We start from the raw sequence: 25986 nt of genomic DNA, 5'->3' as shown, positions 1-25986 counted from the left end.
TTGCATTTATACAAACACAAAAGAAAAATTATTTCTTTTCTTTAATTTTTGCTTTCTTATTTTCTTATTTTAAAAATAAAATAATATTTTATACTACTGTTTGAATAATTTGAATTGATATGACGTGTCACTCACCTAGATCCTCATGATTTATAGTCGTTAGATTGTCGGTGTTTTCACGCGTTTCTCATACGCGTGGCCTTCCCTCAAGCTTAAGTTTGCAGGATGTTTTTCAGGTGGCATGCACGTTGTGTGAATGAGAGTGGATAACATTCTGTTCTTTTAAGAAAATAAGTATTTGAATTTAAATGCGTCTCTCTACTGGCTAGACCCGAATTTGTTAGCCAGAATTTGTTTTGCTGGTGTTTTTTCTAAAATTGATTGATTTGTCCGTGGGAATAAGGTTTAATTTGTCACCTAAACTCATAAATGAATTTTAAACCATCTCTATTTGACTTTTCAAAATTAATTTAACACAAAACATAGTAAATTTGACTCATTTAATTCTCTTTTTATCCAAAAATAAAAAATATATATTTTAATATGTAAATGTAATAAAAAATAATAAAAATTAATTAATCTTCAAATGAAATTTAATAAATTTATAGTTGTTTTTATAATAAATCAATAAATATCAAATATTAAATTTTTAATGTTATTACAATTTTCATTAAACAACGTGAACCTCATTAATATTTCTATCATCGTCCCTCATCGTCTCCTGTTCAATCTATTTACATCTTTATATTGTAAGTTGTGGTTTCAAGCGCATATTTAAATGTCTCTAGCATTTATAATATTATAAAACTTTTCAATTTAATTGAAAATATATTAGCTAATCACAAAGACTAGCACGGAAAAAAGAAATTATTATCCACGTAAAAGAAATTATTATCCAGGTAACTTTTCGAGATATTTTTACTAATTGTCTGACGTACTAGATTCTATAAAAATTAACAATTGACTAAACATAGCAAAGCTCATCTAAGTCCAAATGGATTTTATAAGTTAAGCCTAGTTTGCCATCTTTAAAACCTATAGGCTACACATTTCATGTCAAAGTCAAATTACAAGCCCTAAGCCTGGATGCCTATCTTTTAACTTTGAATCACCTAGCAGGCATCTGATCATCAAATTATAGGAACATAAAATAGAAATAAAGGAAAATAAGGAAAAACAATAAAAATTAAATTATTACAATTCTCCTACAACTAATTAACTTGAAACAAAATTAAAATATGCTAAATCAATAAAGAGTAGCAAAAATTCTCAAAATCAGTAAAAACGGGCAACTAACAAACGAATAGCCAATTGGAGGGTTTCTCCCTAAGCTGATTTCATAGTTTTTATGCCTTTAACACCCATTCGTTCGAGATACATGTATAAAAATACATAAGAATCTGTCAACATCCATTTTCCGGATCTAAATATTGAGGAAATTATAGAAAATCCAATGATAAAAGTTGTGATATGTTTCGAGTCTCACAGAGTTAAGGAAGGTCAAAATCTCAGCTAAGGTTATAATTAATTAAGCTAAATATCTTGTTTGGAAATCAAATTGGGCTAAATTGTCCAAAAATATTAAATTCTTGGGTCAAAATCAATCAGATGCCCAAGTTCGAGGGCTAAATTGTAAATTTTTATGAATCTAGAGCTAATCAACTCTAAGGATAGCCGATTGACTATGCACAAAGTCGTTCGACTCTGCATAGTGCCAGTTGGCTCAAAACTCAGCTTTTATGGTTATTTTCTATGTATTTTCAATTTTAAACACTCAAAACCTTCAAAATTGACTTTTAAGAAGGGATTTTATCGATAGTTATCTAATTTCTTATTATTTTTATGATTAAAGGGGTGTGGGCGGCAATTTTGGATGCACATCGAAGTTTCTTTAGCGACTACGACACTGCAAGACTTTTCAACCTAATTAGGAATACGCTAACTAGTCACAGAGACTAGTGCGAATATGGAAGTCGCCACCTAGGTAATTCACCGAGACCCTTTTAATAATGAGTAATGTTTTTCGATTCTATAAGGAAGCTTACGAGACAAATTTAGAGATGGATCTGGAAGCCAACTACCTTATTTGAATATCTTTGTCTTTAATTTTATTATTTAACAAGTTATTCTCTATAAATGCAACAGTTATATTTCTGCACATTAAACACTACAACATATAAGGTCCACATGAGTCTAGCCCATTTTATTAAATCCAACTCATATTTAAAGTTATTAGCATGATTTATTAATTAATTAGAAGAAATTACATTGTACAAGCTTTTCTTGAAAATAATTACAGAAATACCTCAGTTTTTTTTCCTAAAATTTTTACAAATGCCTCAACTTTTTTTCCTTACATTTTTCCGCCTCTCTCTTACTTTTTTACACTTTTTGTTTTTCACAGCATTTTGGTTTTTGCAGCTTCCCACTTCTTCTTTCTTTCTCCTTTCTAACGTCCCACTTCTTTTTCTTTCTTCTATTTTCATTCACAATCAGTTTTTTCTTTTATTTTCTTCATGCATTCCTATTTTTGAAGTAGTTAACTGTTTTTATATCTTTATAAATGGTTTCTACTTGTTCTTCTCCTATTTCTTCTAATCTTCGATCTAGTTCTCAAATACTTTTAAATTTACATAAAAGAATTCAAATCGAGTACATCAGAAGACTATTTTGACTAAGAATATGAGGTTCCTTTTTCTACAGCTCGGTCTGCTGAAAAGAAAGATGGTGAAAAAAGAAAAGTAGATTATTCAATAACGAAACCTATGGGTAAAAGGAGTAATGAGGTTAAGGATAATAAACAAAGGAAGCTTGTAATTGATGAAACAAAAATTCGATCTAAGGTATTTTTTATTTATTTTTAGTATTTTTTATTTATTTTAAGTTTATTTATTTAATTTTTAGTGACATTTGTTTTATTTAGGGGTTTATGTTGTTGTTTTGTTTTAGTATTATGTTGATGATTTTTTTAGTTATTTATGATATATTTATGGTTTTTAAATTTTTTTATTGATATTTTTTATTTGATAATTTTTTACTTTATAAAATTGTAATTTTTTATTTTTAAAATTTTTATTTGATTTTTACTTTTGCATGATATGTTTTATACTTGCATTATTTTTTGTATAAGGTTGATCTTTAGTTTATTTTAAGTTTACTTTGTTTTCTTTTGACTAATTTTTATTTATTTTTTATTTAGTTGTGAAAGTGAATGTCGAAGATCCTTTCAGTGCCAAAGTTGGTTATCATTTATTTTATAATGTTACTACAAACATTAATGATAAGCTTGATGAGAAACAATTGTTGATGTTTAGGAATAGTTGTTTTGGTCGTCTTTTAAATATTTCTGCTTTTAAATTGCATTTCCAACTTATTCATTTCTTACTTCTTAGGGAGGTTGAGCAACTTAATAGTTTTTAGATATGGGTTGATGTCTGTGGTTATAGATTGAGATTTTGTATAGATGAGTTTGCTTTAGTTACAAGTTTGAAATGTCATGGGGAGTTGAATAAGCTTCATTTTGCTAAAGAATCAAATGCTTTAATTGATAAGTATTTTAAAAATGTTAAACGGATAAACAAGCAAACTATTAAGGAAGCTTTTTTATTTAAAGGGTGGTTGTGTGATGATGATGCTGTGAAGCTTGCTTGTTTGTATTTTTTATATTTTTTCTGTTGTCTTCACCGAAAGAAAAGTTAATTTCGTTGTCTGATTTTGATGTTTTTGAATCTGGTAGATATGATGATTATCCTTGGAGTTTAGAGGTTTTAATCTTACCTTGATTCTTTGAATAGTAAAGTATATGGGAAAGGAAAGAATATTCAGGAAGAAAAGAAAAAAAATATTATTATAGGTTGATTGGTTTTTCTTATGCACTTCAATGTTGGTTTTATGATTGTTGTCCTTCAGTTGTTAATTCTATTGCTGTTTTGGTAAGCAGTGATATGATTCCTCATATTTTAAAATGGAAAGTTACTAACATTTCGAGTTATAAATCTTTGAATGGTGGTTTATTTCGGAATGGAGGAAAGAAGGTAATTAGTTTTCTTATTGATTTTTTTATTTTTTTTTATAAATACTGTTTTTTTTTATATTTTTAACTTTTTAGTTGAAACTAAAAAATATTCTTTCCACTACTGCTGAAAAGGAGAAGCTTGATTTGAACAGTTTTTTCAAAGGATAAGGGTAAATCTATTGTTGATGGTGATGAAAATGATGATGATGATTTTGAAGATATTGTCCCTTCTTTTTTTTATTCATCTACTAGTTATAAATGTAAAATCAACAATGAATCTAATTCAAAGTTCATCTTATTCAATTGCGAAGAAATTTGATTCTCTTTTATTTAGTGAGAAGAAATTGTAGGGTGATCTTAGTGGTCTTAGACTTTATATTGAAATTTGTTGATGTTTTTGAATGTTTATTAACTTTAAAAAAGAAGTTTGGGGTTAATAAAAAAACTGATGATGTAAGTTTTTTTTATAGTTGAGTTTTTAGTTGATTTTTGGTTGATTTTCTTTTTGTTGTTTGATAGTTTTTTTTTCGTAATTTATAGGATCATAAAGATAACAGAGTTGGTGATAGTTCATTTGGTACTGTTAAAGATGATTCTTATGATAAAGAAGAAGAAAAAGAAGAATATGTTGTTAAAGGTAATTTTTTTAATTTTTTTCTTATTAGGTATATAATTTTAATACTTAATATTCTCTTTTTTAATCTTTTGGTAGCTTTTATATGAGTCGGAGGAGCAGTTTGATGCTTCTAAGGAATTTAATGTTGATATGAAAGAGGATGTTATTGAGAAAGAAAATATAGATGCCTCTGGTTGTAAAGATGATGTTTTGAAGAAAAAAGATTATGATGGTGATGATGGTAATGATAAAAATTATGTGCGTAAGAATTGTAATATGAGTGATGATAAAGTTAATGTTGGTATGTGTGGTAGTGGTCTTGTTGGTATAAGTGATAATAATGCTAGTATAGATGCTAGTGGTGGCACTCATGATGTTCGAGATGAACTTGTATAAAATGTTGGTACTAATAAGGTTATTTATATTTTATTATTTTTTTTTATAAGGATGGTATAAAATGTGAAGTTAGTTTTGGATCTTCTCTTGATGATATTGATCCAAAAGTTTTAGAAGAATTCTTACTAATGCTATGAAGGCTATTAATGTAAGCTAATTCTATGTGTATTTATTTTTTGTATATTTTAAGTTGATTTGTCGTTTTATTTTTTTCTGTTACTTTTTTGCAGGTTGTTGATTCTGTTAATGTTTTTGGTACTGTTAATTTAAACTCTAGTGCTAATACACCAGTTTATTCTAAGAGGGTGATTAAATCTAATTTTGTGTTTAAGTCACCTTTTTTTATTGAGTTTGGTTCTTCTGAAGGTGAAAAATATTGGAAAAAACCTAAATTGGTGATGTGTGAGATTTGTCCTTTTAATGATGAACTTTCTACTTTTTCTGATTTTAGCAAGCAAGTTGAATTTAATTTATGGTTAGATGCTGGAATGAAAATGAAAAATAAGTAATTTCTTTTCTGTTTTATTTTATTTTTAGTTTTTTTGTGATTAACTTCATTATTTTATTTTTATAGGAGAAAGATTTATGGTGCAAAAGATAATGAAATTAATCCTCCTTTGAATCTTGGAGTTGAAGCTATTTATCAAAATACTTGGTTTCATTCACTTCAGTATTGTGGTCATTCTCTAGATATATACTTAATGTATACTAAAGATTGTTCTTTTCTAACAGCATATTGATGTGATTTTCTATTACTTGAGAAAAAAAAAAGAAAATTATTCATAGTGATTTCTCAAGATGTACTACAACGGATAATATTTTTTATCAACAAATACAGATAATATTTTGATTTCTTGAAAAAGAATAAGGATTTATCTATTATTTCAGGTTCACATTATGTTGCGAAGATTATTCGAGGTAAATCTATCTTACGCTCTACTCCTTGGATTGATGTTGATCGTTTTTTATTTTCTATCCATGTTGGCAATGAGTGACATTAGATTTTGGGTCATTTTAGTTTCATAGATCGTTGTATCTATGCTTATAACTCTTTGAGGTTAAAAAAGAAAGATAGTTCTTCATTAGTAGTAGTGAAATCATATAGTATTTTGTTGCTTCATTTTCTTGCTGCTGTTAGTTTTTATGATGAGCGGAAGAATATCGATTTTAACTCTGGTTTTTATGCAAATATGAGTTTGACTGATCCATTTCGAGTGGAAATGGTTGATAAGTTGTCTACTCAGAAAGACAAATGAGTTTTTGTGTTTTATTGCTGTATTAATAGTTTTATATTTATTTATTTATTTATTTTAATACTATTTTTTTATGTTTTAAAGTAATTATGGTGTCTTTGTTGCTTGCTTTACTGAATACTTCATCCATTCAAATGAATTTTCTTCTGATTTTAGCGTGAAAATGCATGAGAATTGATTTGTGTTTTACTTTATACCTACGCTAAGATGAAGGAAAAAAATAATATTGCAAGTGATGATGAATCTCATCCAATGTTTAAGATATAATTGAAGTTGAAGACTTTTTGTTATTTAGATATTTAGGAATTTATTTTTTATGTTATTTATGCTTTTAAACATTAATGTTGATGTTTTAGTTTTTTATGCTTTTGAACACTATTGTACATATTTGTTTATACATTTTTTCTTAATATAAGTTATTTTTTTATTTATATAATTTTTTTACTTTTTTATTCATTTAGATATATGTATAATATACTTATTATATACCTAAAGTATACTAAGTGTATTTTAATTATAGTCTATTTTTTTATCTTGATATTTTACTTATCAACAGTTTATGATAAGTTAATTTTATACTAATTATAATACAAATTAATTTATTATAAAATAAACATAATATTTCAAAATGCCAAGTGCTTACAATAATTTCTTTTGAAATGCCATATGTCAAAAATAAACTTCTAATCAACTGATATTATTCTAAACCAATATTGTTTAATTTTCTGATGTATTAAATTTTTTGGTAGGCTTCTGCATGTCTTTCTATTATGTCCTTACTGTCCACATCGACTACATTTATTTTACTTTTTAGTCTCCCACCCTGCTATTATTCTTTTTTTTTTTCTGTCTTCCAGACTTTATTCTTTCTTGAGGTGGTAGGACAACTCTTTCTTTCACTTATGTTGGTATGTCCCACATTGTTTAATTGTCTATTGGGTATATTATTGCTTCATATGTTTTTAGTAACAACTCTTTTGTGAAGTATTCTGAGCAAAAAGCATAATGGTTTTTGATGCATTTCTTTAAGTACTATCATAGCATGTTGGCATGGTATTTGATCAATTTGAAATTTCTTGCATGTACATGTTTTTGCTGTTAGGTTTATTATATATGTTTTCTCATACTCATACACTGTGTATAGTTCATCTGTTGATTTTGAGATCTGTAATAATAGTAACATATACCTAAAATATACCAAACATATACCAAAAATATACTTTATGTAATTAAATATTATGAATTAATTAATAGTTTGTAAATTTGACCTTCATTTTCAATGATTCTACATAATTCTGATTGAGTATTTCTTCTACTCTCTTTGCCAATCTTGTGAAAGTCGATTTTACTAAATCTCTATTTGAGCGGCTCGATTCTTGAATTAAAGCACGTAAATACTCCAACAAAGGTGTTATTGGTAGATCTCTTGCTCCTTTGTTTTTTGCATTTATTGATTCAACTATATTTATTGTCTAGATTGTATGTCTATTATTGATGTTGTGTGCTCTTGTCCATTTATGGTATTCGATATTTTCTATGTAAGGTCTTATACGCTTGTCTATCTTGTCTATGTCGGACATGTGATATTCAAAGTTCTGTATGTATATATGCCTTTTCTGTTGTCAAGAAAGAATTTTTCAAATTCTTTGTACTTTTCTTGAAGTTTGTTTTCAGGTTGTTGTACAAGTGAAATATACATATCACATGGCTGACTTTCGGATAAACTTTTTGTATTACTGTTTTAATGCTTTCATATATATCTGATACTATATATATATCTCATTCCAAATGTCTCCTTCAATTTTTTGAAGAACCACTCTCAAGATGCATCATTTTCAGAATCTCCTACGTAGAATGCAAGAGGAAATATTTTACCATTTGCGTCTTGTGTGCTTGTTGAGAGAAGCATTTCTTCATAGGCAGATTTGAGGAGAGTTGCATTGACTATTACTATTGGTATACAGCAAGTCCATCCTTTAATTGAAGCTTGAAGTGCCATGAATATAGAAATGTGAGATCTTTTGTTGTTAGCTCCACAATTAAACTGGGATTTGATTTTTGTATCATGTACAAATAGCTTGGCAACATCCCATACGATTCTTCTGGCTTTCCTCTTATCTTTTGTAATGCTTCTTCCTTTGATCTCCAAGCTTTTGAGTAGTTTACAAATATATCATAATCATCTTTCATGTCTCTTATTATATCCGAAAGAGTATATAATATTTTGATGCTGAGATATTTTATTTTTATACAATTTTCGATGATTGATGTAGTTGCTTGCCTTTGATCGCTGTCTTTTTTTCAATGGACATGTATGTATGTTGTTGAGCTTTCGAATCATAAACATTGCTATTTTTCTATTTTTTGAAGTTCTTAGTTTCCAATTACAATTGTCATCCAAGCATTGTAAAAAATACCGTTTTTAGTAAGACTTTTGCACCTTCTAATGGAAGTGATTGTTAAGAGCATAGAAGCTTCTTATTATTTAGAGAGTGAGTTTGTCTTTGTATGTATGACCTTCTTTTATTTCTAAATGCCTTATATTTGTTATCACGTCTACTTCTTGACTCTTGCTTTCTACTTCTTCATCCTCTTCTCTCACTTTCTTGTTCATTAAAATCGCATATATTCAAGTGCGTCTAAAATGCTCTCTGTTTGTTCTTCATTTGTTGATTTTCTTTTTGTTTCCGTTTTTTATCCTGATGGATTTTCTTCATTTGTTGGTATGTTTCTGTTTTGGAATATGAAGATTGAATCAAATAATTTTTCATTTTCCTGATTCAAAATTGTTATGCATAAAAGATATTTTGTGCAATCTAGTTCTATCTTTTTAAGCTCCTTTTAGAACAATAGTGTTTATCTTCTATTTTGAGAGGTGGATATAAGCTCTTGACTTGATACTTGATTTTGAATTTGGTTGATATTTAGTTGATCTTCAGTTGATTTGACAGTTTTTATATAAACTGTTGTAGTCACTTTCTTTTATGGGTATCATTCCCATTTCATCAAAATTGATGTAATTCATATTTTTATTCATTCACTATTGTATTGTACGAATATTAGTAAGCTCTCCATATCTGTTATTCAAAGAAACATTATATTTAATAAATATTTTTTAAATTAAATATTTTAAATATTTAATAAACAAGTCATTAACTTTATATCTACACCTAATAAACAAATAAAAAGTCGAAATTATTTTTCTCATTTTGCTTAATTTATTTTTCATAAACATTATATAATGTTGTATAATATTATTTTTTCTCTATATATATAAAATAAATTAAATCTGTACATTTGTCATTTTTTGAGTGTTTTATTTGAAAATAATTATCTTTAGGCTCTTGTTCTTGAATATTCAAATCTATTTGTTGTTGATTTTCTAAATCTGTATTGCAGCAATTCTATCGAAGAAATGGGAGTAGGAGCAGTTTGTCTTCTTTTCAGATATAATTTTTATAGAAATTTGATGGACTCTAACCTTTTTCACGCTAATTGTGTTGTTGCGGGACGAAGATGCATGTTTTCAATGTAGAAGGAAACTTTAACAGGTATTCTTCTTGATTTTTCGAAGTTAATGTAGTGAAGAAAGAAAAAAGAAGATTTGATGTCAGAGGTTGAAGATGGAAATTTTCTTGTTGAAGGAAGATTGTTGCAGCTTTTGTTCTTAACTTTTAAAAGTTTATTGAGTGAAGGAAGGAAGAAGCATACGTTTGGATTTGTGTGAGTAGCTGAAATCTTTTCAGATCTTTTGTTTAAGTAGTTAAAATTTTTTACTTTAGGTAGGTAATGATTTTAGTGTATTTTTGTAATTTTATTTCTTTGGAAAGCGTATTTTTGGAAGCTCTTTTCTTGTGAAGTAAAAATGTAATAGATGCTAAAAAAGGGGTATTTATGTAAAGAACCCAATTAATTATATGTAAAGCCCACATAGTCTAACCCAATTACAAATTATGCTTTGGATTTCAGTTTTTAGACCTCATTGACTACTTTTTATGATAAGGCCTAGTTAAGTGATTTTAAATCTCATATAGCCCAATTAGTTCAATTAAAACATAGCAAATTTCACTAATTCTACATGAATTTAAATTTAAACACAATATGTCATCTTATTAACCTAAAAGACTGTAGTTTTTATGTTAGGTCCAATTTTAATCTAGGGTCTTTGTAGCCCTTTTTTAATTAAGTAGTCATGTTACTATTATTTTGACATACATTAAACAAAAATAAAGTGCATAAAATAAATCTAGCTATTACAACTCATCTTACGACTAAAAAATAGAAGAAAACACCTAAAATCTAATTACAGTATACAAATATATGAAAAATAATTGGAAATTTAGGAAATTGGGGCTGAAAAGGGAATAGAGTCGATCGGCTCAGTGCAGAGACTTAGCTGATCAACTTTAGGGTTTTGATTGGTGGTTTTGCAGCTTTTCACTCGATTCTCGTCACCCTAGAGTCAATTCCACAGGTTAAAAATTATTAGAACTTGAGAAAAACGAAGCAAATAAGATAAATAATGTTAAATTAAATAGAAACCTTAAGAAAATCATGCAAACCCTAAATACAAAACTAAAAGTAAGGGAACTACGATAGATTTCAAGTTTTAATTATGGAATCCTAAAAACTAATTTAATTACAAAAAAAAACGTAAAGAAAATATAAATCTGACATGCAACCCTAATCATTTGATTAAACATATCTAAGTCCCAAAATCAAATATGTTAACATATTCAAAACTCTACATGCTTTTATTATCATATTCAATTTCCAACATGTTTATATTATCATATTCAATGCCTAATAAATTATAACTGTATTAATTCAAGAAAAGACCCTAATATAATAATGTAGATCCTATGGATCTTATAAAATAACTAAACAAACTAATACTAATCATGTTTCTAAAACATAAAAAAGATGGAGACGCTGATGGTGTTGAATTTGGGGAACCCTCAGGTTGTCACCATTAAATGCTGATCTTCGAGTCTCTAAAGATGAAGAAGTGGTGGAATTGAATGTTGGTTGAGAATCCGGTGCTACTTGGGTTTGAGAAATCTTTTGTCATTTGAAAATAAGTTTCCTAAGTCTCTAGTTCTTACTTAGTGACTTTCCCTTTAAACTAAAGCTTTAATAATTATATATGTCGTCTAGTAATTAATGAGTGTAGCCAATCCTAGACATATGTCATATTATTCTATTTATATGAGTAGGGTTATGAATCCTAGAGGAGTAGACAATTATGTAATTATTTTAATTAAAAAAATCAATCGATTATCTTTTCTCTTATCAAATTAATATTTAATAAAATCTTTTAAATCAAATAATTATCACTAAATATTTAAAAGTCATAATAATTATCACAAATATCTTTTAGAAACTACTTTTATTGTCTTTTTTGACATTTTAGGTCGAAAATAAACGTGAAAAGGTGTTAGATTTTGTAAAATAGCCAATCAGCACTGTATAGAGCCGGTCAGCTCTATGCTAAGCCGATTAGCTCTAAGGGGCAAAAATCTTAAAAATTTTAGTAATTTAGTCCTTGAACTTGTAAAAATAGTCGTTTTACCCTCAAACTTTTTTTTCTATTAATTAGGTCCAAATTGATTATAGAAAAGTAACATTAAGTCCAATTATTTTCAACATTTGACTCAGATTCGCCCCTCCTTAATCTCTTAAGACTCGAGAAAGACAGTAACTTTCATCATCGGGTTTTCTGTGATTCCTTCAATATCTAGATTCAGAAAATAGGTGCTGACAATGAAAATTTATCAGTATTATCCCAAGTTATTAAAAAGGCTAGTATTTATCGATTAGATTTTTTTAATAAAGCCATTTAATTATCTTAAATTTTTTGACTTATCGATAATTAAATAAAGAGCTTATTTGTCTCTAGGGTTTTCTTAACCTTTCCCTATAAATAGAAAATGAAACCCTAAGCTTAGGAGGGTTGGCAACTACTAGCAGAGAACGACAATAAGTTTCTTGAAGGCAATATAGATAAAAACCCAAAAACTAAACATATAGCCAAAACAATTTGAATTCGCATCCAATCATTAATTCAATATCCTCTTCTGCTCTTGAGACTCGAGGATCTACAAAATACGATGACAACCCGAGGATTTCAAAAAACTCATATCATCATATTTCTCTTTCTCTTTAATTTCTTTGTGATTAATAACGTGTTAGGATTATTGCATGATTAGTAATATATTAGGTTTGTGGTCTTTAATTGTTAGTTTGTATGATCCGTGTGCTTAAATTTAGGTCTCTAATTATTAGTTTGTATGATCTATGTGCTTAAATTTAGGATCAACATGATTTTGTGTAATTTCTATGCTGTTTATCATTCATGGGTATTAAAACGGATAACTTCATTTTCTTGGATTTTTTTTAATTTTCTAGATCACATGAGTAGGTTAATATGTTAGATTTATCTTAATAATTAATGTATTTGAATGATTTGATTTAGGTTGTGCATGATTAGTTCAATATGCATGTTTTAAGAACTTGTCATGATTATTCACTGTAACTCTTCTTTTTTATTAATTTGAGTTTTTATGTCTTCAAAATAGTTTATTTATGTATTTTGTACATATTCTAACTGTTTCTACGTGTTTCCTTGCATGTATTTCGAGTATTATGGAGTTGGAATGCTAAAAGATTATGAATTTGGCCTAGAAAAATCCTAGAACTGATCGGCTCTATACACAGCTGATCAACTCTGTGACACAGCCGATCGACTATTTATTTGCTAGTCGCTCATCTTTTACTGATTTCAAAGATTTTCATCGTTTCCTGCCAATTTTAGCTTATTTTAGTTGTCTTTTAGTTATTTAGTCGGAGGATTGTAATAGCTTAATAATTTTTCTGCTTTCTTTTGTTTTGCTTTATTTTTGTGACCTGTAATGAAAAAGTGCCTAACTAAAAAGTATATAATGTCATGGAATATTTCTATTTTTAAAATAAATTAAAAATATAAATATGGTTTTTTTTTTATATATTTGTTAGACACTAGAATTGTGATTCTGACAAGAAATTAAAAATTAAATACTTTTTTTATTAATTTAATTATTTAATTATGTTGACTTTCAAAATGCAAGAAAATTATAATATAATAAATAAAAATAGAGGACATAACTTGTGTATTAGACAAAAAATTAAGAGATAAATAGTATTAGCCAAATTTAATTTATGGTTTTTTAATAAAAATTATAGCTTAAAGACATTTTAATATAAAATTATAAAATAGAATAATTTTAAAAAATATATTTCTTAAATGTTAAAGAGTAAGTAGTTGTATTTTTTTTACTTTTGAGGTTGCCTGTGATGTGAGTTTTAAGGAGTTGTTAGCCTAACTAGAATATTCTAGTGCACTTCTTATATGCTAAAGGGTTAATTTGCTAATTGAATTTATGTTCAATAGTCAAATATATCTCATTTAAATTTTTTCAGAAAATAAACTTATGTCCAAAGGTCAGAAAAACTAAATTTAAATTTTTTAAATTGAAATAACATTAAATTTTTTAGGTTTTAATTGAATGATAAATATTAAAAAGAATATTTATTTTATTAAGGGAAAATGTGCAAATATATCCTTAATATTTGGCATGAGAAGCACATAAGCCCTTAATCTTTTTTTTTGACGTAAAAAAATACGAGAAAATATTTCTACTATATTCTAGATCATTAAATGGGAATTTCATTCCTAGCTAATGTCTGTCTTCTGATGCGACAAGTTTGGAACCCTCTAATTGCCACATGTCCTAAAGGAGCGAGACAATGATTGCATTTGCAATCTATAATTTCCTCTACACCATTAAGTTACACTGGTGTTACTCCGACCGAAACTTATTTGTAAACATCCAACCATGAAATTAAAGAGTTTTACGTGTGCCACCTTTAGTTGTTATTATAATCAGACCCTCGCTCATGGCGGAAGGATTCTCTTATCGTGTTCTCTGCAGATAACAGTTAAAGAAACAATCGTATTGTTGTATTTATATACCTGCAACTGATTCTAATTTTTCATTGCCGAAAAGGCAACAAAACAATAGATCAATTTTCTTTTTTTACATCAATGTTTAAACACTTAAGAAGTTGAATCCAAGTGTCCAACATCCTTGTTTACTAAAGCAGGGACAACATTTCATAACCTCTACATGTCAAAAGCTGCTCTCTTTTACTGGTTATGATCATTTATCCATCCTTCAATTAGTTTCACCTTAATTGCTCTCTTTTTTTGCAGCGTTGAGTAATACATTACATAAAATTATGACTAAATTCCACAAATCCAGCATGAAACTTCTAGTACCCTTAAGCCCATTTTCTTGTAAAAACTTCAAGAGCATCAACTAAATTTCACTGTGACCAAATGGAAAAAAATCCATATGGAAGAGCATCAAACTTCCAGTACCTTAAGTCCATTTTTTGTTTCAACAAATGATTTCAGCAAAAACCAAAATTCTTTTGTAATGCAACCATTTGCAAAACACCAGAAAATAATTAAATTCAAAATTCTTTAACCATAAATCAAAACTCAAATCCTTCCAAGTTGCGTCACAAAATCAACAAATCTCAAACCATGTCCTTCATTTTCCTACATTTTTCAAGTTACGTCAAAAAATTCCAAACTTAAGATTCCTTTTTTGTTTTGTTTAATTAAATTCAGAAAAGAAAGATTTAAAGAAAATATAAGATTGTTGGTGGCGGTGGTTGGTGAAGAGGTATCCAGCCTCAATTTGATTCCTAAACCTAATTTTGATTGTTGATGGTGGTGGTTGGTGAAGAGGTATCCAGCCTCAATTTGATCTCTAATTTGATTCCTAAATCTAATTTTGGAGGTGTGTCTATTTGAGATATTCAATAAAGAAGATGGTGGTTGTTATGGTGTTGGAAAATCCAAAATTGTGAGAATGAAGAAAGATAGTCTTCAACATAAAGGAGGACTGCACTTGTTTTAAATTGAACGACATGTTGCTGATAGGGAAAGAACTTAGCTAGAAAATTAAATTTTGAAGAGATGGAGAAAGAAAAAGAAGGAGGAGAAAGAGAGAAATAAAAAGAAGAGAGAGAGAGAGAGAGAGAGAGAGAGAGAGGAGCTTAATATAACCCATGTGGCTAATTAGACTTCCAGTACCTTAGTTTAGAAAGACGTCCGTTTGTTGGGGACGAAATAACCGTTTAATGAGAGATTTATAATACAACTAAAAATGACAAATGTGTTTAATTACGCTAAAAAATTGTTCAAGGATTTGTGTTCATCGCGCCAAATATTGAAAGTGTCTTTGTGCTTTTTCGTTTTTATTAATTTATTAATATAATATCTAATTTATATAATAGCATATTTAATAAAATTTAAAATTAAAAAATTATCAATGAAATAAATATTATTTTTAATTATATATTATAATTCAATTAAAATTTAAAAATTTAATATTATTTTATTTTTTAAAAAAATTTAAATTTAAATGTATTTGATTTTTCTATATAAATTTAAAAAACTATTTTATATAATTTTAGACCTAAATTTAAAAAAATTATTTATTAAAAATATTTAAATCGGATATATTTACCTCTATCTAAGTTTTAGGAGGCAAATTTCCTCAATGTCTCTTTCCATACCAGGAAATACGTCTTGAATGTTTAGAAAATTGGACAAATTAAGATAAACACATCGCATGTTATTAAGTAGCCAATAACTTTTTTTGGCCCTTATTATAACGTTATCATGGGCTACTTGACAATAATAATAATGATATAATATATTTTGCAGCCCTGCCATTTTTGACCACTGCTGTTGTAATTGTGGACGAAATTGGTTCCCTTTCCTGGTGGAGTTGGAATGGGAAGCAAAGCATCATGAAAGGCAAACAGGAAATTACCGAGGAAGATCCTACCATTTACTTGGAAATTCCCATGCACAGCCAACCCAAATTAGAGAAGAAATAAAGCAGAAACAGAACAAAAATAAATCAGAGGCAAAAAACATCAAAATAACAACAACAGAAATGGGCGGAGGAGTTACTGGTCGTTTGATAATATCAGATTTTGTGATTGCTTTCATGTGGGTATGGTCAGGTGCTCTGATAAAGATGTTTGTGAATGGTGTTTTGCGAATGGGACATGAACCAAGTGGCGAGGTCTTAAAATCCACTCTCTCAATCATTAACATGTTCTTCTTTGCTTTCTTAGGCAAGATCTCAAAGGGAGCTGCTTATAATCCTCTCACCATTTTTAGTTCTGCTATTTCTGGCGATTTTAGTCAATTTCTCCTCACTGTTGGAGCTAGAATTCCTGCTCAGGTTTGATGCTTCTTTCTTTCTTTCTTTTATTTTAAATATGATATTAATTTGATCTGTATTTTATCTATGATTTGGTTCATAACTGAAATTTTTTGTTGTGAGTGTAATTTTGGATTTGGGTTTCGGATTATATGTCATATTTCTGAGTTTTGGCATGCCGGTGAAATCATTTTACAACTTTAATATGCAACACTGAAGCTTAATTCTTCTCTTTTTTGCCACTCTTTCCCCTTGTCTGTAAACTCTAAAAATGGAAGAATTCATTTGAACTAAATTTCATCTGGTCAATTCTCATATGTTTGGAAAGTATATATGTGCAAGAATTCAATTCTTTCGACTTTTTTTTTTTTGAAATACAATTCTTTCAACTTAAAAACACAAACATTTTGAAAAGCACTAATATCAAATACAAATTGACATGATTTTGCAGGTATTCAATTGAATTGAACACTTTCTTTCATGATCATTTCACACAATGCTTAATTTTTTCTGAAAAAAAATGGTATATATTATTGACCACAATGTTAATAGATAGAGTCCAGATTAGGAAAGCTTGATCCTATTAGGTGTTCTTTTGGTGCTTAAAGTGGAATATTGATCCCTTGATAAGCTTCTTTGCGATTGGTGGAGATTAAAATGAGGCTTCCAAATGTTCCTGTCTTGCTCATTGTTGAACTTGGCTGGACCTTTAGCAAATCAAAACGATAATTGTAGTTATTTTGAATTCATTGCTTGGTGTTCATGTCATTCTTTGCTACTGGATGTTCCTTGAACTTGGCGTATGTCAATTTTCATTATGCTATAACTGGGTCTCAAAGCCCTTGCTGAACTTAAAGATTATGACAGTCCACTGTCAAACATGTTCAATCAAGCATGAGCCACATACTAACAAAACATGATAGAAAGCAATTTACATTGATGGCTCAAGTGATCCTTCAAGAATAAAATCTTTACTACTTTAGGCATTTGCAATGAGTGAGAATACAAGCTTAGGTGAAATTCAAGGAGCAAGTAGCGGGAGAAATTAGACTTATTGCTGGCTAAAATTATATACATGGGGGCAGGGTTAAGGACAATAATAGATCTTTGAAATGATTGCAGGTGCCATTGAGTTTTAAAATGTAGAAATCTTTTCAAACCATTCTCAGATTTCGTAAAACAATCAAGAAATCCTAAGGTAGACTCAAATGCAACTATTAATAAATGAAGCCACATGTCACCATGCAATTAATTTAGTCTATGGATGACGTAGTAGACTAAGCTTACCTAAACATTTTTTCAAAACAATCTTTTACTTGATCTCTGGCACATGCTTCTAGGAGGAGTTTCTGAAGCTGACATGCATCTAAGATGAAAACAAAGCTCATTCATAATTGGTTTGCAGTCTCGGTTTCTCTTCATTGTGGTGTCTCTAGAATGTACTTGGGCTTTACTTAACATGGTAGATTAATTGTTTGATAAAGACTTTATGATTTATTTGTTTTTTTATTATCCCTTTTCCAGATTTGTTGCTTTTGATAAGCTTTAACATATGGATAAATAAAAATTATTGCCCTTACATTTTTGCTAATTGTTCCTATATTTATTTCAAAATGGTTAGATGTGAGTACTGATTTTAATTGACATAGAAATATTTTGTTTGTTGACCTTGAATGTCTGTAAAAAAGCTCATGAATTTGAACTTTCTTTTTCTCTGCTTAATTAAATGACCATATTTAAACTTTCTTTTTCTCTGCTATCCTTTATTCTTCTCTACCTTTTCAGTATGGAAAAGAAAAACATAAAACGATGCCATCATGGCAAAAAAGAGAATTATTAGCATTTAAACCAGAATATATTATTTAGCTTCTGTTATATTCATTAGCTTCTTCTTAACATATGAAAATGATCCATGTAGCCAACATCAACTAGTTTGTGATTGAGAAAAGAGTTCTCTGCTGACAGTAAAAATTGACAACTGAAACTCAGAAAATGTAAAAATTGAATACTCAATATCAAGAAATTTAGAAGCAGAGACTGACTGTCTAATAAACATTTGAAAAAGTGTGTATTAAAATTGTATCCAAATATGCAAATTGATTTGATATTGTTCAACTAAAATTTAAAATGCTATAAAATTTATCAAGTTTATTGGTAGGGCGGTGATGGAGATGGTAGTCATACCAGTGATGATGCTCTAGATTGTTATCTTGTTGGTGGTGGTAGATAATGATGACTATAATAAGATGACAAGAGGCAAGGATTAGTGAAGGTTGAAGAGAATCATTGCTAGCCTAAGACAACTTGTAAAACTTTCTAGGTATTATAGAAATGATTTAGTTGAAAATATACTTAATTTAGTTAATGAGGATCATTGATTTTGATTGGGAAAGTTTATCAGTTGTATATCTTGCTTAGTAGCGTCTTTTGCTGTGAAATGCACCTATATGTATGGGAGGTAATAGTTGATTAGTATAAATATGATGCTTCTCTCTCTTTGATAATCTTCCTTTCTTTTTTCCAAACCTCTAATTTATGATTTTGTGTTTTACTCTTTGCACTCGCTCTTTGCGACTTGTCTCTTCCCCAATTCTCTTTTCTGCCTGCCACATCAGGCAATAATGGCTGCTTGTGTCTCGAGGATAGCCTCTGCTTTTAATATTACTCCCTTCTTCGCTTTCTTCCCCACTTTCTCTATTTTTTTTTCTCTCTCTGTCTTTTTTTTTAGTTCTTAATCTGTTCTCCCACTCTACCTTTTCTTCTATGCTGTCCTCATGTCTTTATCTCAACAGGTTCTACTTAAGTTTGGAGAAAAGTCTTTTCTTTTTGCAAATAGTAGATTTATGATGATATCTAGAAGGGCAAAATCATATGAGATTTTAGCCTTGGATATTGCATCAGACCCATCATATGCATGTGTTTTACTGTTATGGTTCTCTTCAGGCAACATCTGCGATTTACCAACAGCTAAGAATAGGGAAACAATAGAAGCAAAAATGTCCTTAGAAAGAATCTGATCGTTTCGTACTATTTACCTTGCCATTTTTCATGTTCTGGAAATAGTTGATCGTTACCTCTCCAGATATGAATAAGAAATGTAATCTTATGGACTATAGAATGAGAATTTACTTTACAGTTCATATGTCCCTTGCATGTTACTCTTTACCAGGTGATTGGATCCATCACTGGAGTTAAGCTCGTCATTCAGACCTTCCCTGAAATAGGATTTGGGCCACGCCTCAATGTTGACATCCACCGAGGGGCACTGACAGAAGGATTGTTGACTTTTGCTATTGTTACAATCTCCCTTGGGCTTGCTAGAAAGATTCCTGGGAGTTTCTTTATGAAGACTTGGATCTCAAGCGTCTCCAAATTAACTCTTCACATACTTGGCTCTGATCTGACAGGCGGTGTTATGAACCCAGCCTCTGTAAGTATTTGCCCACATCCATAAATTTTGGCATAATATCTTATACTTTTTTTTAGCTGTCAGAATTTTGGAGCGACATGAATTGAAACCTTATAAATTCTATAGGTGATGGGATGGGCTTATGCCCGTGGGGATCATATAACTAAGGAGCATATACTTGTGTATTGGCTTGCCCCAGTAGAGGCAACTCTTCTGGCAGTGTGGACATTTAAGTTGCTAGTTCGACCAACAACTCAAGAAAGAAAGGAAAACTTGAAGGGTAAATCAGATTGAAGAAGTTCCTTTCATTTCTCTCTCTCTCTCTCCGCTGTTTAGATGATCTGACCTTAAAGATTCAAGGCAGGGAAATGTATATGTCCAGTCCAAGTGAAGGAGTTCACTGTTAGTCTTAGCTTGATAATAAATGCAAATTATTTTGTGTTGATATGTACACGTCATAGCTTGATAAGTTAATGCAAATCATATCATGTGTTGCAATGAGAACATTTAGATAAAGGAGTTCGAAACCCATCTGACAGTATATTTCTAAAAAAAGAAAAAAGAAGAGAAAGATAGTGCATAATGATTACAAATGAGATTCATGGATTTGGAGCCTAGTCTCTTATCTGAAAAAAGAAAAAAGAAAAAAGAAAATTGAGGTGGGGTGAAGAATGTATGTATATATTATGTGTTAAGAGCCATAAGATGTTCTTCTGCAGCCTTCAGGATGGGAAGCTTTACTCTGGGTGGGTCACCAGAGTTATAAGGCCTGGGAGGACAGAATACAATATTCATACCATCATCCACTGGGTCATTTTCTAGACTGTAACAAAGCTGCCCAGCAGCATAACCCCCAAGAAGCTGGTATGACCTCTCTGTTTGATCCATGGCTACGCATAAATCGTCACTGCCTGCACATTTTGTAAGAAACTAAACAAGAAGAGCATTGATGAGATTTTAAAAACTGAAGACAAAATAAGATAAAAATATACTCACAAGCAGCAAGTTCAATCTGAGTTTGATAAATAAATTGGAGAACAGCAGAAATTTCCTGCTCAAACTGATGAAAAGGTCCACTCTCAAAATCAATCTTCCTAAGCTTACACAGTCCTTCTCCCAACTCCATCATTGCTCCTTTATGGTTCTGCATGCTTTTGTTATTCATTTGACATATATATACATATAGCCGTGAATGACAGATATGTACTGTTATAAGCAAACCAATATAACCTGGTTAAAGAGATGATGAAATCCGACAGCGCATTGCAGAATACCATGAATAAGTGTTCTGGTAGGGTCTTCAGCTTTGATCCATAGAGCTTCAAGAAAGTCATGGCACTTATAGTATTCCATTTTGTTGAAGAGAGCAACTGCTTCGTTAAAGCTGAAACCATCTTCATCTTCATCTTCATCTTGGTAATGATATCTATATGATAAGCGAAAGCGAAGAGTATGAATTGGAGCGAGTTGTTGTGATGGAGGAGAAGGGTTAGTACTGCTGCTCTTTGGTTGCTGCTGATGAGGTGCAGAATAAGGAAAATTGGTTAGTGATAGTTTGTTATGAGGTGAAGTGGAGATCATTGATGATAATGGAAGGAATTTGAGGCTAAGTGCCATTGATGATATAGTGATGATGATGTGGTTTCTAAATGCATGGGAGAAATTGCTTATTCATCTATTTCTTTTGTTTGGATTTTCTTTTCCTTGTTTGTGTGGTGGAGACTGAGCTAAAAGCCTAAAACCGCAAGCAAAACCAAAGTTGTTGTAATTGTGACTTGCAATATGTTAGTGGTCCCAAGCTAATGAAACACAGTTAAAGACACACTAATGCATGCCTGCCACTTGAATAAGTCTCATTACACACACCAATCTCTATTGGGATTTCAACTAAAATATATATATTCAAATTTGAAATTGAAAACCCCTACAAAGATTAACATGACAATTGTTGCATATCTCAACCTAAGTAAGATTTCAAGTCCGATAAAGAATTTTATAAAGTTCATTATACTAGTAAAATATTTTATTTATTTGTTATAATGAGATATTAAAGAAGTATGAATGATTATATGTGTTGCTTCATTAAAAATGTTAAAGAACTGAGTTAAAGTTAGCTTGTTTATAATGACTATAGAAGAGTTTATGAGAATGTTATCCAGGTTTGTTCCAAAATGAAGGTTTTAAGTGAAAAAGTATGCTCTTCTGTTTTGCAACCTGCAAATGTAGATTGACCAAGTTCTTCAGCATTTCAATCAATGTCAGGATTAGTAAAAAGATAATGCATAATTGAAATAGCCTTGAATTGTATGATAGCTGAAATCACAGAATTGGGAAAAACTCACCACATTCTATTAACAATAGTCACACACACACACACACACAGATATATATATATATATATATATATGTTATAAAGACTCCTAAACTAAATAGGAAAACTATATGAAGGATAATCCTATTAGACATCTAATTTAGTCTCCTATAATTAAGCTATATACAGGTTGTAATACTCCCTCAAGTTGGAATTTAGATATTAATCATGTCTAGCTTGTTACACAAATAATCAATTCGAGCCCCATTTAGAGCTTTTGTAAAAATGTCTCCTAATTGTTCTCCAGTCTTCATGTAACTTGTGGAAACGAGTCCTTATATCTTCTCACGAACAAAACAACAATCAACTTTATTGTGCTTAGTTCATTCATGGAATCTGGATTTGATGCAATATGAAGAGTTGCTTGATTATCACACCACAACTTGGTTGGTACTGAAATCTTAAACCTAATTCAGACAAAATTTTATGAATCCATATTATTTCACACACTAGCTGTGCCATAGCTCGGTATTTCGATTCTGCACTTGAACGTTCGACTATATATTACTCCTTACTCCTCCATGATACTAGATATCCTCCAACAAAGACACAATATCAAGAAGTAGATCTTCGATCTTCCTTGGATCTTGTCCAATCAGCATCTGACAAATATTCAATCATAGAATGACCGTGATCTCTATACAAGATTCCACGGCTAGGAGCTCCTATTAAATAACATAAAATTTATTCTACCGCTTTCTAATGATCAGCTCTTGGAGAAGACATGTATTGGCTCACAAAAATAACTGAATATGCAATGTTTGAGTCACTGTTAAGTAATTTAAGTTTCCAACTAATCTTTTGTATCATACAGGATCTTCAAACAATTCACCATCTTTTGTGAGCTATAGATTAGGCATCATTGAAGTGCTATTTGGTTTAGCACCCAACTTACCTATCTTAAATAGCAATTCAAGCACATATTTACTTTGAGATAATAAAATTCCATTTTTTACTTCTTACTACTCGACACCTAAAAAGTATTTTAATATCCCTAAATCTTTTTGTGAAATTGACTGTCAAGAAAGGATATAGGAGATGAAATACCTAAAGAACCATTTACAATAATGACAATGTCATTCATATAGACAACTAGTAGGTTTATGACACCCTCATATTGTCTATAGAAGACAGAATGATCAGATTTGCTTTTCTTCATCCCAAATTTCTTAACTGCTTGACTGAACTTGCCAAACCAGGCACACAGGCTCTGTCTCAAGCCATATAAAGGTTTTTAAAGATGAAAGACTTTCCCATACTTCTTTTGAGCAACAAAACTCGGAGGTTGCTCCATATACACCTCCTAGAAATCTCCATGAAGAAAAGAATTCTTAATATCTATTTGATATAAAGGCTAATTATGAATGACTGCCATAGATATGAATAATTTGATAAAAATTAACTTAGCAATAAGAGAAAAAATGTCAGAATAATCAATTTTCTTAAATTTAACCATATCCTTTTGCTACAAGATGAGCTTTTAAATGAGCAACTGAACCATCGAGATTTACTTTAACTGCAAAAACCCGCTTACACCTAGTGGCCTTCTTCCCTACAGGTAAATCTACTAAATTCCAACTACCATTATCATCTAAAGCATCCATCTCCTCCATTATAGCATTACACCAGTTAGGATGGGATGAGGCTTTTTCAACAGTCTTAAGAATAGAAACAAAGTTAGGAGATGCAATGAAAGAACATGTAGTTAGTAAACATGATTGTAAGACACAAAGGAGGAAATAAGGTAAGTACATTGGCGTTTACCTTTGCAAAGGGCAATTGTGAGATCATCACTTGACACGGGATCTGATGGCAAAGGATTTGGTTCAGGAAATGCATAAGGAGGATTTTGTCATCTAAAATAGACATGAGTGATCGGTGGATGAGTAGGAGCAGAAACATCTAAAACAGAAATAGGAGACACAATAGTATATACCAGCACATCATCACCATTCTGCCTCTAACTTGGTAATGTAGAAGATGGACAAAATGTTGTATCCTCTAGAAAAGTAATGTTAATTGATATTAAATACCTATTAATATTAGGACAATAATATCTGTAATGATGCAAACATGATTGATTCAACTAAAGATTTTTTTGATCTTCAAGGTCCATTGATAAGATCTAAGACCAAGAGAATGCAAGAAGCTTTGTTAAGCTTCATGGAGGGCATATGGACTAATCAAAACCAAACCAACAGCCTTGGAAGTCAAGTCTTCAATATATTCCAAAAAGAAGGAAGCATAGGATGAAACATGGGCATGCTTTAAGCCGTGTTACCTACTACCCTTTCAAGAGAAAGAAGCATGGGATACAACATGGCCGTGCTTAAAGCCGTGTCACCTACTGGTCTTCAAATTAGAAAGAAGATTGGGATGCAGTATGGTCATGCTTAAAGCCATGTCACCTACTGGTCTTCAAATCAAAAGGAAGCATAAGATGCAATATGGTCGTGCTTAAAGCTGTGTCTCTATTGCATTGCTTTGCTCAAGATTCAATAACAGTAGATTATTCTATATAAGGCTAGTACACTCTTTATTAAGCGTTAATAGGTATAATTTAGTTTATTTTTAAGTTTTGACCAAGTTTTTCTATTTATAACTTATGTCTAAATGTGAGAGTTATTATTTAGAAGTTATAAATGTGAGAGTTAAGTCTCCAACAACTATATTTTTAAGTGTTAGTGGAAAGTAATGTGAGGTGATTAGACATGTCTAGAGTTTCTTTAAGTCTAGCTTTGGCTATAAATACCAAGCTAAGCTCCATTTTTAATCAACTTTTTATGATTGATATATTACATTATACTTGTAAGTATTTTTGCTTAAGTTCTTGTATGGACTTTGAATTTATCAAACTTCTTTTAGTTTGAGGCATTCTCTAACTAAAAAATCTTATTTTTTGATTCTTTACTTATAAAATATTTTTGGTTTATGATGTTGAGATTGGATTCAAGTGCTAATTTTATTGTCAATCAATAACAATTGAAAGTAGTTTCATAAACTTTTTTTGAGGGATCCTTGGGATTTTGGAATTATCTTGATTGGATGGTGTTTTCTTACATTCTATATATATCATAACTTGTTAGTTATTGGGATGTATGGTTGCTAAGGAGGTGATTTCCTATCATTTGGTATCACAACTTACTTCAATTGAGCTTTGCTTATCCTTTGTGTTTATGTATTTTATTTTCTAATTCTTTATCTTCTATTGTTCTTTTTCATTGTGTGCCATAATTCTTTATGTTTCAAAGTTGTCCCTTCATTATGTTGAATCTCTTTTGTTTTATTTAAATTCTACATTTTGTTATAAGAAAAAGAAAGAAAAAAAATTCAAAATTTAAAAAAAGAAAAAAAATTCTAGAATTACAAAAGTGTGGAAACAAAGTTCTTTTTATTTTTAGATTAAAGGGACCTTAAATTCAAAACTTGATTATTATTCTTTATGTTAAAGTACTTTTAAATTGGCTTACCTACATTTCAATCTAGACCAGCCCTATTTCATTCTATTGAATTACTTTCAACTAAAATTGGTTTGTTTTAAGGTACTTAGTTCATTTGAAGACCCAAAGCAAAAGCAAGAGAGGAAAAAGGCGAGAGTGATGAGACTAGCATCGTGAAAAGCCAATTGGTTGTAAACACT

At 29.9% G+C, this 25986-nt stretch overlaps 2 protein-coding genes across 2 annotated transcripts; one reads left to right on the top strand and one right to left on the bottom strand.

Moving 5' to 3' along the window:
- Window positions 1–16040: 16040 nt before the first annotated feature.
- Window positions 16041–20479, top strand: LOC8289527 (probable aquaporin SIP2-1). The gene is made up of 3 exons (XM_002523633.4): window positions 16041–16587; window positions 19736–19996; window positions 20102–20479. Exons 1-3 carry the CDS (start codon window positions 16294–16296, stop codon window positions 20267–20269), a joined length of 723 nt encoding a protein of 240 aa, XP_002523679.2. The 5' UTR covers window positions 16041–16293; the 3' UTR covers window positions 20270–20479.
- On the bottom strand, window positions 20438–21833 carry LOC8289526. The gene is made up of 3 exons (XM_002523632.4): window positions 21206–21833; window positions 20972–21119; window positions 20438–20886 (listed from the first exon to the last, which is right to left on the bottom strand). The coding sequence occupies exons 1-3, from the start codon at window positions 21590–21592 to the stop codon at window positions 20660–20662; spliced, it is 762 nt and encodes a 253-aa protein (XP_002523678.1). The 5' UTR covers window positions 21593–21833; the 3' UTR covers window positions 20438–20659.
- Window positions 21834–25986: the final 4153 nt, after the last annotated feature.

This window comes from Ricinus communis, chromosome 10 (assembly GCF_019578655.1).
Source record: "Ricinus communis isolate WT05 ecotype wild-type chromosome 10, ASM1957865v1, whole genome shotgun sequence".
Lineage (NCBI taxonomy): Eukaryota > Viridiplantae > Streptophyta > Magnoliopsida > Malpighiales > Euphorbiaceae > Ricinus > Ricinus communis.
Note: the sequence above shows the minus strand (reverse complement) of the source record. Positions and strands in the feature narration are given on the sequence as shown.

Coding starts and splice junctions, on each gene's coding strand:
- LOC8289527 (XM_002523633.4), top strand. CDS start 16,294: ATGGGCGGAGGAGTTACTGGTCGTTTGATAATATCAGATTTTGTGATT. Junction 16,588..19,735: donor GAGCTAGAATTCCTGCTCAG/GTTTGATGCTTC, acceptor ACTCTTTACCAG/GTGATTGGATCCATCACTGG. Junction 19,997..20,101: donor GTGTTATGAACCCAGCCTCT/GTAAGTATTTGC, acceptor TAAATTCTATAG/GTGATGGGATGGGCTTATGC.
- LOC8289526 (XM_002523632.4), bottom strand. CDS start 21,592: ATGGCACTTAGCCTCAAATTCCTTCCATTATCATCAATGATCTCCACT. Junction 21,120..21,205: donor TTCATCATCTCTTTAACCAG/GTTATATTGGTT, acceptor AAAAGCATGCAG/AACCATAAAGGAGCAATGAT. Junction 20,887..20,971: donor TCAGATTGAACTTGCTGCTT/GTGAGTATATTT, acceptor CAAAATGTGCAG/GCAGTGACGATTTATGCGTA.